The sequence below is a fragment of the Serinus canaria genome, chromosome 10 (genome assembly GCF_022539315.1).
Source record: "Serinus canaria isolate serCan28SL12 chromosome 10, serCan2020, whole genome shotgun sequence".
Taxonomy (NCBI): Eukaryota; Metazoa; Chordata; class Aves; order Passeriformes; family Fringillidae; genus Serinus; species Serinus canaria.
Window position 1 is genome coordinate 20318377 of NC_066324.1, and position 12429 is coordinate 20330805.

General features: G+C 45.7%; 1 protein-coding gene across 3 annotated transcripts; it reads left to right on the plus strand.

Moving 5' to 3' along the window:
• Positions 1-1055: 1055 nt before the first annotated feature.
• On the plus strand, positions 1056-12024 carry LOC103823194 (cytochrome P450 1A4-like). Of its 3 annotated transcripts, XR_007778455.1 has the most exons (7): positions 1056-2299; positions 3277-3403; positions 3619-3708; positions 3792-3915; positions 4290-4376; positions 10359-10730; positions 11354-12024. XR_007778455.1 is itself a non-coding variant. In XM_009098243.4 (6 exons), exons 1-6 carry the CDS (start codon positions 1478-1480, stop codon positions 10663-10665), a joined length of 1557 nt encoding a protein of 518 aa, XP_009096491.2. In that variant the 5' UTR covers positions 1056-1477; the 3' UTR covers positions 10666-10931. The 3 variants fall into 3 exon arrangements, 2 of the variants coding, with proteins under 2 accessions (XP_009096491.2, XP_050834547.1); XM_009098243.4 differs by lacking the exon at positions 11354-12024 and having other exon boundaries at positions 10359-10931; XM_050978590.1 differs by lacking the exons at positions 4290-4376; positions 10359-10730; positions 11354-12024 and adding an exon at positions 4028-4280 and having other exon boundaries at positions 1065-2299.
• The last annotated feature ends 405 nt before the right edge of the window (positions 12025-12429 follow it).

Genomic DNA, 12429 nt, shown 5'->3' on the forward strand with positions numbered 1-12429 from the left:
CCTCCCAGCCCTGCTCGGGGTTTTCGTGTGGATTTCTTCTCGTGAGGAGCTGGGAGTTGGGCTCGGTGATCCTTAGAGTCCCTTCCAGCTGGAGGGACTGTGATTCTGACAGAGGGATGGTTTCTGACAGAGCTGGGAGCAGGGTGCACCCATCCCGCTGGCTGCGCTGCGGGCAGGGTTATTTTCCATGCCATGGATCGCTCAGGGACCATCCCTAGCAATGCTGTGTTTCCCAAGCTGGTGAGTGCTGGCTCAGTGACTCAAATCAGGATCAGCTCTCCTCTAACCGAGTGCTCTGGAAAAAACTTTGATAAGGAAAGAAAGATCCTGTGGTTAAGGGAGCACCTTTGCTTCCCTGGCACATAGACGAAAAGTTGGGGGACCCTCTCCTTCCACACCTGGCTAGCAAAACCCAGCTTTTCAGTGTGAGGAGTTTCCTCAAGCGTGACAATTGTGGATCACAAGTGAAGCCCAGCTCTGCTCCAGTCCTGTCCTGTGCTGTCACAGCTCCAAGTGTCTCAGCCCAGAGACCAGCCCCAGCTCATAATGCATTTTTGGATTATTCCTGAGGGTCTGCTGCTGGGAGAGGGAGGCCACAAAATCTCTGACGGGTTGAGATCAGCTTGGGTGCTTTGGGAGGGGTAGAATGTGGATATAGGAGCAGGAAGGTCACATTTGGGTGCCCCTGCTCACCCAGTGAGCTGTGTGCTCTCACAGAGCAGCTCTGTGGCATGCCCAAGTCCCCCAGTACTGTGGGCAGCAGGTCCATCCTCCTGGCTGTGACTCCGGGTGGGTTTGGTGGTCCTGGAACCACGTTGGTGGAGGAGCTGCTGTTCCTCTGCTCCTGCTTCCCTGGGATTTGCTGAGCTGGGGTTTTACAGGACAGGCTTCCCTGGGCAGGAGCCAAGGCTGTGGCAGTCGGGGTTTGTGTTTTCAGAGAGGAAAGGGGGGACACAAAATCTCTGATGGGTTGAGGACCCCCTTTAAGGGATGGGTGAGTTTGGAGCCTTCCCAGCTCTCCAGCGAGTGCCGCTGGAAGCCCGCAGCGCTGCAGGGGCAGCTCCATGCCCTGAGCTGCTCAAGGGCTGTCACTCGTTGTCCCTGTCAGGATCACCTCCAGGTGTCTCAGCCCAGAGAGCAGCCCCAGCTCCTAACCCATCTTTGCTTCATTCCTGAGGGTTCTGCACGCCCGTCTAAGGGTCTGCTGCAGGGAAAGGGGTGCCCCAAAGTCTCTGACGGGTTGAGGTCCCTCTTAAGCAATGGGAGGGTGCCTTTGGAGCCTCCCCAGCTCTCCAGTGTGTGCCGCTGGAAGCCCGCAGCACTGCAGGGGCAGCTCCATGCCCTGAGCTGCTCAAGGGCTGTCACTCGTTGTCCCTGTCCCCCCTGCAGCGCTCAGCCCCTCGCTGCTGGCGGCTCTCGCCCTCACCCCGCTCCCTCCTTTAGGGCTGCCCGTGCCGGCGGTGACCCCAAGGCTGCCATGTGGCCCCTGGCGCTGTCGGCCAGCGAGGTGCTGCTGGCGGCCGCCGCCTTCTGCCTGGTGTTCCTGCTGGTGCAGCGGCTGCGGCCGGCCGTGCCCGCGGGGCTGCGGCGGCCGCCGGGCCCGCGGGGCATTCCCGTGCTGGGGAACGTGCTGGAGCTGCGCAGGGACACGCACCTGGCGCTGACGCGGCTGAGCCGGCGCTACGGGGACGTGATGGAGGTGCGCATCGGGACACGGCCCGTGCTGGTGCTCAGCGGGCTGGACACCATCCGCCAAGCCCTGGTCAAGCAGGGAGACGACTTCATGGGGCGTCCCGACCTGCCCAGCTTCCACTACATCTCCAACGGGCAGAGCCTGGCGTTCAGCCCCGACTCCGGGGAGGTGTGGAAAGCGCGCAGGAAGCTGGCCCAGAGCGCCCTGAAGAGCTTCTCGGTGGCGCCCAGCCCCACCTCGTCCTGCAGCTGCCTGCTGGAGGAGCACGTCTCCAAGGAGGCCGAGTACCTGGTCACCAAGTTCCTGCAGCTGATGGAGGAGCAGAAGGGGTTTGACCTCAACCAGTACCTGGTGGTGTCGGTGGCCAACGTCATCTGTGCCATGTGCTTCGGCAAGCGCTACGAGCACGAGGACCAGGAGCTGCTCAGCCTGGTGAACCTGGGCAACGAGTTTGGGGAGGTGGCCGGGAGTGGCCACCCCACCGACTTCATCCCCCTGCTCCGCTACCTGCCCAGCCGCACCATGGAGGCCTTCAAGGACATCAACCGGCGCTTCAACGCCTTCGTGCAGAAAATTGTGCAGGAGCATTACAGCACCTTCGATAAGGTAAGGGCTCTGGTGCTCTTGGCTGTGGGTGGAGATGCCTGCAAGTGTCCCTTGCTGCTGGGTTTTAGCTTCTTCTTTCTGCCTCTGTGGAGGTTGGGGTTGAAGGCACTTGAGGTGATGGTTCACCTTCAGGCTCAGGTGTTTGTTATTTATTATCTATGTTACAGTCTCGCAGCAGTGGGTTCTGCGGTCTTTCCTTAACGAGGCACAAAATTATTAACTATCTCTTGTTGCAAGGTCTTTTAAGGCTAAACTATCCAATGAAGAGATGACAGCTAATTACAAAATTCCCAATTACAAAATACCGCCTGAACCCTTGAAGAAGGAGGTGAAGAAGAACAACCAGCCTCCACCCTAAAACCTCCACCTTGCTCTGTATCTATTACTATATTCTAAAACCCCAAACTCTGAGTTTTCCACCCTGTGACATTGCACACTTCTAATCAGCTACACACTCATAGTCCCAGTGCTATCAATGAATTTTGGAAGCCTTCTCCACAGCCTCAGGTCCAATGTAGTGCTCTCCTGGGAGTCAGAGTCTGTCAGCACAGAAAGTCTGAACATTCTCAGCATCCAGAACTCCCTGCCTCACCCAGTAAAGCCCCTTGGAGGCCTCTGAGCTGCAGGGATTCCCTCCCCAAGCCATTCGAGGATGGTTTCCCCATCCTTGTGTGTCCGTGGTGTCCCTGAGCCACTTCTCCAGACAGCAGTGACAGAACCAGAGCACACAGCCTCCAGCTGCACCAAGGGAAATTTAGGTTGGATATCAGGAAAAAGTTTTTACAGAGAGGGTGATAAAGTTCTGGAATGTTCTGTCTGGGGAGTTGGTGGAGTCCCCATCCCTGGGTGTGTTTAACACAGCCTGGATGTGGCACTGGGTGCCAGGTTTAGGTGAGGTGTTGGGGCTGGGTTGGATTGATGGTCTGGAAGCTCTTTTCCAGCCTGGTCATTCTGGAATTCTGTGGATTGTTCCCCAGGAGCACATCCGGGACATCACGGACTCGCTGATCGGGCACTGCCAGGAGAACAGCGCCGGGGAGGACGCCCGGGTGCAGCTCTCCGACGAGAAGATCATCCACATCGTCAACGACCTCTTTGGGGCAGGTGGGAACATTCCTGAGGGCGCCAATGGACCTTTGGGATGAGGCTGGGTGGGGACATGCAGCTGCTCTTGGGCCACCTTTGGGTATGTGGGGCTGCTGTTGGGTGCCCTCCTGAGCACTTTTTTGGGGGGAACAAACACCTGGAGTGGTGGGATCTGAAACACCCACTCATCCATCCTCTTGTGGTCACTAAATTCCTCCTCCATGCCCATTCAGGCTTTGACACTGTGGCTACAGCCCTGTCCTGGAGCCTCATGTACGTTGCTTTGTACCCTGATGTCCAGAAGAAGATCCAGGAGGAGCTGGGTGAGTCCGTGACCCACATCCCTCTGGGCCAGCCCCTCTGTGCTCAGCCCTGGGGCTGACCCTCTCCTGACCCCCCTCCCCAGACCGCACCATCGGGCGGGAGAGGCGGCCGCGGCTCTCGGACCGGGGCACGCTGCCCTACACGGAAGCCTTCATCCTGGAGATGTTCAGGCATTCCTCCTTCCTGCCCTTCACCATCCCACACAGGTACGGGCTGACGCCTCCTTTGGGGTTTTGGATCCCTGGCAGGGGGAAATATTCCAGCTCCCTGCCCTCCTGGGGTGGAATCCTTTGTTTTGAGGGTGGTTTCACCCCACAGCACACCTGGGTTTATATTTTTCTTCCTGCCTTGAGAGGAACCATCCCAACTCATCTGGAATGAGCTGTGAAGTGGAACTGGAATTTTTCTGCTGGAGGAAAGTGAAAGCAAGACTCTTAAACCTCCTGAATACAATCTGGGGTATTTCCTAGCCAGTCCTAAGGGCAGAAATTGGGCTTTGAAGATGAAACTCGTGCAGGATTCGCTGGGCTTTGACTTGTCAGGAGCTGTGGGTCTCGTCTAACTCCTCTCTTCCCTTCAGCACAACAAAAGCAACAGTCTTGAATGGCTACTACATCCCCAAGGACACCTGTGTGTTCATCAACCAGTGGCAAGTGAACCACGATGAGTGAGTATCCCAAACCCCTCCATTCATCCAGGCTGCTGTGGCTGCTCCTGGCATCCAGATCATGCCTATCCTTGTGCCAAAAAAACAACTGGATCATGTATGAAAGGGCAGATTGGACCAAAACCGGTGTGGGTTTGGTGCTGAGCCCAGCCTTGGCTCTGTTGGGCATGGAGCTGGCCCAGCTTGACTTGGCCCCTGATTCAGCAGCTCCCCAGCAGCAGGGATTACCTAATTTATGTCAGGAATCAGCAAATCCTGCTGCCAAGCAGATCCTGTGATCTGAGCTCTGGATGTGCTCAATGGGAATTGCTTTCTCCCCTTTTTTGAGGGAGAGAAATGTGGTGCTGTGACCCTGTCACAGCCAATGGGCTCGTGTTGTGGTGGCTGACAACCAGCTTGGGAATGATGGAGAGCTGGGAAGCAGAGCCCCATCCTGCCCCTCCACTGCTTCCCAGCAGAGACACTCCAGCAGGGAGTCAGCTGAGGCTGGATACAGGAGGGGGTTCCCACATGGGGTGTTTGGATCAGACTCAAGATGGTTGAATCCAAACACCCCACCCAAGAGGCCAGAAACCTTCTGATACCCCTCCTGCTCCTGCCTGAGCCTGGGATGGGAGCGCTGCCCTCAGGGCAGAGAGGATTCCATGGATCCCAGCAGAAATTCCCAGCTGAGACACTGTTAAATGATGCATTGCTCACAGGGGTCCCAGGGTGAGGGAAGAGAGGAGAAAGTTGACTCCAGGTTCAGAAGGCTTGGTTTATTATTTTATGATATATATTATATTAAAAGCTATATTGAAAGAATAAAAGAAAGGATTTCATCAGAAGATTTAGCTAAAAATAGAAAAGGAATGAATAACAAAGGTTTGTGTCTGACTGAGACAGTCTGGACAGCTGGACTGGGATTGGCCATTAATTAGAAACAGCTAAATGAGACCAATCCCAGATCCACCTGGTGCATTCCACAGCAGCAGACAATCATTGTTTGCATTTTGTTCCTGAGGCCTCTCAGCTTCTCAAGAGGAAAAAATCCTAAGGGAAGGATTTTTCATAGAACGTGTTGGTGACAGTTAAATCCCACCTGGCACCTCCCAGCAGCTGCACTGGACAGACTGGGAAGTTCTGCTGAGAGGATTCAACCCAGGAAACCCCCTGGTCCCCATTTTCCCTGTTTGAAGGGCTGCTGGCTGATCCCAGTGCTGAAGCTGCAGGTTCCCTGGCTGCTGGGATTAAATGGAGGGAATCAAATCCATCTCTGGTGTCTGCCTGGGCACACCCAGCCCAGGCTGGAACTGGGCTTTCAGTGGGCTGGGCTGATGGAGTCTGACACGAGTTGGTGCTGCAGGTGGGGCCCAGAGCTTGCCAGGGGTGCCAAGGGTGGTGGGGTGAGGCAGGGATGCCAAGGAGGGGTTTTGGGGTCTGGCCCCATGGCAGGGGCTCAGAACCATCCCAGTGCCCAAGGGACCCTCTGGGACACCTCAGAGCCCTGCAGGGCCTGGAGGGGCTCCAGGAGAGCTGGAGAGGGACTGGAGACAAGGGATGGAGGTTGCTGACCAACAGGGGCAGCTTGGATTGGTTCCATGGGAATTGTTTTTAATTAGTGACCAATCCCAGTCCAGCTGGGTCACACTCTCTGCTCAGTCTGGGGTTTTTGTTATTTGTTCTTTTCTAGATTTCTGATGGGTCCTCTCTATTTCTTTAGTATAGTTCTAGTATGTCATTTTAATGGAAAAATGGAGGAATAGAGAAAAATAGGGGGGGAAATAGGGGGGGAAAGGGGGAAAAGGGGGAAAAATAGGAAAAAACATGGGGAAAAACACTAGAGAAAAATAGGAAAAAACATGGGAAAAATTATAGAGAAAAAATAGGAAAAAATATGGGAAAAATATAGAGAAAAATAGGAAAAACATGGGAAAAATATAGAGAAAAATAGGAAAAAACATGGAAAATATAGAGAAAAATAGGAAAAAACATGGGAAAATATAGAGAAAAATAGGAAAAACATGGGAAAATATAGAGAAAAAAATAGGAAAAACATGGGAAAATATAGAGAAAAAATAGGAAAAAACATGGGAAAATATAGAGAAAAATAGGAAAAAACATGGGAAAAATATAGAGAAAAATAGGAAAAAACATGGGAAAAATATAGAGAACAAAATAGGAAAAAACATGGGAAATATAGAGAAAAAAATAGGAAAAAACATGGGAAAAATATAGAGAAAAATAGGAAAAAACATGGGAAATATAGAAGAAAAATAGGAAAAAACATGGGAAAAATATAGAGAAAAATAGGAAAAACATGGGAAAAATATAGAGAAAAATAGGAAAAAACATGGGAAAATATAGAGAAAAAATAGGAAAAAACATGGGGAAAATATAGAGAAAAAATAGGAAAAAACATGGGTAAAATATAGAGAAAAAATAGGAAAAAACATGGGGAAAATATAGAGAAAATAGGAAAAAACATGGGAAAAATATAGAGAAAAATAGGAAAAAATATGGGAAAATAGAGAGAAAAATAGGAAAAAACATGGGGAAAATATAGAGAAAAAATAGGAAAAAACATGGGAAAAATATAGAGAAAAAAATAGGAAAAAAATGGGAAAAATATAGAGAAAAATAGGAAAAAACATGGGAAAAATATAGAGAAAAATAGGAAAAAACATGGGAAAAATATAGAGAAAATAGGAAAAAACATGGGAAAATATAGAGGAAAAAATAGGAAAAAACATGGGAAAATATAGAGAAAAAATAGGAAAAAACATGGGGAAAATATAGAGAAAAAAATAGGAAAAACATGGGAAAAATATAGAGAAAAAAATAGGAAAAAATATGGGAAAAATATAGAGAAAAAATAGGAAAAAATATGGGAAAAATATAGAGAAAAATAGGAAAAACATGGGGAAAAACATAGAGAAAAATAGGAACAAACATGGGGAAAATATAGAGAAAAATAGGAAAAAATATGGGGAAAATATAGAGAAAAATAGGAAAAATATGGGGAAAATATAGAGAAAAATAGGAAAAAATATGGGGAAAATATAGAGAAAAATAGGAAAAAATATGGGAAAAATAATATAGAGAAAAAATAGGAAAATATATAGGGAAAAAATAAATAATAGGGAAAAATAATATAAAATAGATAATATCAATCTTCTGAGAACTTGGGGTCAAATTCTCATTCCTCACCTTGTCCTGGGGACCCCCACAACACCCATCCAGTTGGCTGTCCTTGAGTTTGAGGGGAAGTCCCCCAGGTCCTGTGAGGTGTCTTCTTTGCTAATTGAGGCCAGAAACTTCTGGGCTTTTTTCCTCTTTAGGGAGCCCAAGGAGAGTTTGGTCACTCCATCAATGAGGGCACCTTGCTGTGCCTGGGCAGGGCTTGGAGCTCCCTGGGATGGTGGAAGTTGCCCCTGTTATGTGACCCTGTTATAAATGGATATTTCAATTTCATAATGAAGGAAAGGGATTCAATAATCCAAGTATCAATGTGGGAAAAGCTGCAATTTGATTTTGAGCCTGGCTGTCCAAGCCAGGATTTGGCTTCTATGCACCCAAGTCCCCGTGGGTCTCCAAATGTCATTTCTGAGGGTTTGTTTAATACTTTGATATGTTTTTATACAGAGTTTTTGGGGCTCTGGAAGGGGCCCTCCTTTAGCATATTTTAGTTTATTATTTAGTAGTTTTTTCTGCCACCTTTCCCAGAACTGGTGGATAATTGCTGGAATCCTGCCAGGTGGAAATCTCCTGAGATAAACTCCTGGTGGCTGGAGAATTCTGGCTAATAAGAATATTATCTCATGGGTGATGCCCATCAGATGCCTCCTGCTGGGGTCGTGTCAGATGAAAACCATCCCTTGAAATGTCCATCTCTGGACACAGTGTCCTGCTGGAGTTGGAATCTCCATCCTCATCACGCAGCCATCACTGCCCCATCACTGCCTGCGGGACACAAAATGCTGCGGGTTTAATTTCCTTTAGCACCAATTATTTTATAATATATAATATATAAAATATTATCTATTTTATAATATATATTTTATATAAATTATATAAAATATAATTTATTTTATATTTTAGGCATAATATGTTCTATTTAAGGCATAATAAATACATTTTAGGCATAATGTATTTTATGTTTTAGGCATAATGTATTTTATGTTTTAGGCACAATTTTTTTATTTTTTAGGCACAATTTATTTTATATTTTAGGTACAATGTGTTATATTTTAGGCATAATGTATTTAAGGCATAATATTTTGTATTTAAGGCATAATACAATACATTTTAGGCAGAATGTATTGTATTTTGGGCGTATTTTTTTTTAGGTGTAATTTATTTTACGCTTTAGGCACAATGTGTTATATTTCAGGCATAATATATTTAGGGCATAATAGAATATATTTTAGGTATAATACATTTTAGGCACAATGTATTTTATATTTTAGGCACAATTTTTTTTAGGCACAATTTTTTTTTATATTTTTAGCCATAAGTTATTTTATATTTTAGGCACCATGTGTTATATTTAAGGAATAATATGTTGTATTTAAGGCATAATACAATACATTTTAGGCATAATACATTTTAGGCGTAATTTATTTTGTTTTTTAGGCGTAATTTATTTTGTTTTTTGGGCGTAATTTATTTTGTTTTTTGGGCGTAATTTATTTTGTTTTTTGGGCGTAATTTATTTTGGTTTTGGGGCGTAATTTATTTTGGTTTTTGGGGCGTAATTTATTTTGGATTTGGGGCGTAATTTATTTTGGTTTTTGGGGCGTAATTTATTTTGGTTTTTGGGGCGTAATTTATTTTGTTTTTTAGGCATAAAATATTTTTTTTAAAGCATAATTTTTTTTAAGCATAAATTTTTTTTAGGCATGAAATTTTTTTACATATTTTTTTTTATATTTTAGCCATAATTTACTTTATATTTTAGCCACAATTTACTTTATATTTTAGTGTTATATTTAAGGAATTATATGTTGTATTTAAGTCATAATACAATACATTTTAGGCATAACACATTTTAGGTATAATGTATTGTATTTTAGGCATTTTGTTTTTTAGGCATAATTTATTTTGGTTTTTAGGCATAATTTATTTTGGTTTTTAGGCATAATTAATTTTATATTTTAGGCATAATTATTTTTATATTTTAGGCATAATTTATTTTTATATTTTAGGCATAATTTATTTTTATTTTAGGCATAATTTATTTTTATTTTAGGCATAATTTTTTTTTTAGCATAAATTTTTTTATATTTTAGCTGTAATTTACTTTACATTTAAGGCATAATACGTTGTATTTAAGGCATAATACAATACATTTTAGGCATTTTATATTTTAGGCGTAATTATTTTTTAGGCGTAATTTATTTTATTTTTTAGGCGTAATTTATTTTATTTTTTTAGGCGTAATTTATTTTATTTTTTTAGGCGTAATTGATTTTATTTTTTAGCGTAATTGATTTTTTTTTTAGGCGTAATTTATTTTATTTTTTTAGGCGTAATTTATTTTAATTTTAGGCGTAATTTATTTTCTTTTTTAGGAGTAAAATTTTTTTTTGCATAATTTTCTTTTTGCATAATTTTTTTTACTATTTTAGTCATAATTTTTTTTTTTTATATTTTAGCCGTAATTTACATTAGATTTTAGCCATAATTTACATTAGATTTTAGCCATAATTTACTTTAGATTTAAGGCATAATACAATACATCTTAGTCATAATGTATTTTAGGTATTTTATATTTTGGGCGTAATCTATTTTATATTTTAGGCGTAATTTATTTTATTTTTTAGGCATAAAATTTTTTTTTTAGCCATAATTTTCTTCATATTTTAGCCATTATTTTCTTCATATTTTAGCCATAATTTTCTTCATATTTCAGCCATTTATTATATATGATATATAATAGATATTCCAGATATTTTATAAATATATATATAAAATAAAGTCTCTTCTGACTCTGTGTCCCAGGGCGCTGTGGAAGGACCCCTCCTCCTTCAGGCCCGAGCGGTTCCTGAGCGCGGCGGGCGCGGAGCTGAGCCGTGCCGAGGGGGACAAGGTCCTGTCCTTCGGGCTGGGCCGGCGTCGCTGCCTGGGCGAGACCATCGGCCGCTGGGAGATCTTCCTCTTCCTCACCACGCTGCTGCAGCAGCTGCACTTCAGCCTGCGGCCCGGCGAGCCCGTGGACATCACCCCCCAGTACGGACTGACCATGAAGTACAAGAAGTGCGAGGCCTTCCAGATCCGGCAGAGATTCCCCGTCGGGAGCTCTCCGTGAGCTGGCAGGGTGGTTCCTCTTCCCAGCCCCATCAGCCCTTCCCATGTGGATGAAGATCCCCTGAGGTGTCTTGGAGAGGTCCAGCCCATGGTGGGGAGGGGGATGCTGGAGGTGTGGTGCTACAAGCAGCTCCCTCCATCCAAACAGAAATAAACCTCCCCATGGATCCTGCCCAGCCTTATCCCATGGGGTGAGATCCTCTTTGCTCAGCACGGACTGACCATGAAGTACAAGAAGTGTGAGGCCTTCCAGATCCAGCAGCTCTCTGTGAGATTCCCCACTGGCAGGCTCAGCCCTCCTCTGCACGATGGTTCCTCTCCCCAGCCCCATCAGCCCTTCCCATGTGGATGATGATCCCCAGAGGTGTCTTGGAGAGGTCCAGCCCATGGTGGGGAGGAGGATGCTGGAGGTGTGGTGGGATGTCACGTGCCATGAGCAGCTCCATCCATCCAAACAGAAATAAACCTCTCTGTGGATCCTGCCCAGCCTTATCCCATGGGGTGAGATCCTCTTTGCTCAGCACGGACTGACCATGAAGTACAAGAAGTGCGAGGCCTTCCAGATCCAGGAGCTCTCTGTGAGATTCCCCACTGGCAGGCTCAGCCCTCCTCTGTAGGATGGTTCCTCTCCTGGTGGTTCCTCTTCCCAGCCCCACCAGCCCTTCCCATGTGGATGAAGTTCCCCAGAGGTGTCTTGGAGAGGTCCAGCCCATGGTGGGGAGGAGAATGCTGGAGGTGGGACGTCCTCTGCCAGCCATGAGCAGCTCCCTCCATCCAGACAGAAATAAACCTCTCTGTGGATCCTGCCCAGCCTTATCCCACTGAAATCCTCTTTCCCAGCTCATTATCCCACTGGGAACAGATCCTTTCCAAAGTTTCCAGAGCCTTCAGCAGAGCCCATCTCGAGGGGACCCATCCTGGGTGCACCCACGCACCTGAATTCCTTGAACGTAAACTCATGGAGTGAATTCCTGAGTAGGAATTAACTGATTTAAGACAAAAATAATCCACCAGCAAAGCTGCTCACAAACTGAGGTTTTAAATAATCCCTACCATGAAGCCTCCAGGAAAATCTTGAAGGAAAAAGGGAACTGCAGGACACTCCTGGCTTTCAGACTAACTCTGCACTTGCTGCCTTTTTTAATATCAGGGATTTTTTTTTTCTTTATCAAGCAATAGATTTCTATATCCAGGTTGAGGGGCTTTCAGGACTGCAGGAGGTGCCTTTTGCTGCCTTCAGCTTCGGCCAGTGAAGCCTTGTGGCAAAGGGAGCAGCAATTCCTGCCTGTTTGTGCCTGTTTGGGGTGCAGCTGTGTGGCCACACCATATTTCTAACCCAATAAATTCTTACATGAACCTCTCTGAAGTCTCTTTCTGATCTTATTCCTCTAGGAAATGATTTTTTTTTGGGGGGGGTGGGGAAGCACCCTAAGCAGCTCTATCATCCCTAAAACTGTGAGTTGGTGTGTTGGATTGGGCTGTGACTCCAGTGGCACTGGGGGCAGTTGTTAATCCCAAAAGGAGCTGGTTCTGCTCTTTCTCCAGTGTAAAGGCAGAAAGTGATGCCAAGCTCTGCATCAGTTCAGGGCTTCACTAAAAATTTGGAGTAGCTTTCTATCCCTGAAAAAATAGGATCAATAGGTCAAACCCAGCCTTTCAAGGAGCCATCCAGGGGGAGATGTTTCATCCTCATCTCAGAGCACCAATAAATCCAAATCTTTGCACAACTTCCCCTAAAAAACAAACAAAAAAACGCAACAAACCT

Coding starts and splice junctions, on each gene's coding strand:
- LOC103823194 (XM_009098243.4), top strand. CDS start 1,478: ATGTGGCCCCTGGCGCTGTCGGCCAGCGAGGTGCTGCTGGCGGCCGCC. Junction 3,404..3,618: donor CAACGACCTCTTTGGGGCAG/GTGGGAACATTC, acceptor ATGCCCATTCAG/GCTTTGACACTGTGGCTACA. Junction 3,709..3,791: donor GAAGATCCAGGAGGAGCTGG/GTGAGTCCGTGA, acceptor CCCCCTCCCCAG/ACCGCACCATCGGGCGGGAG.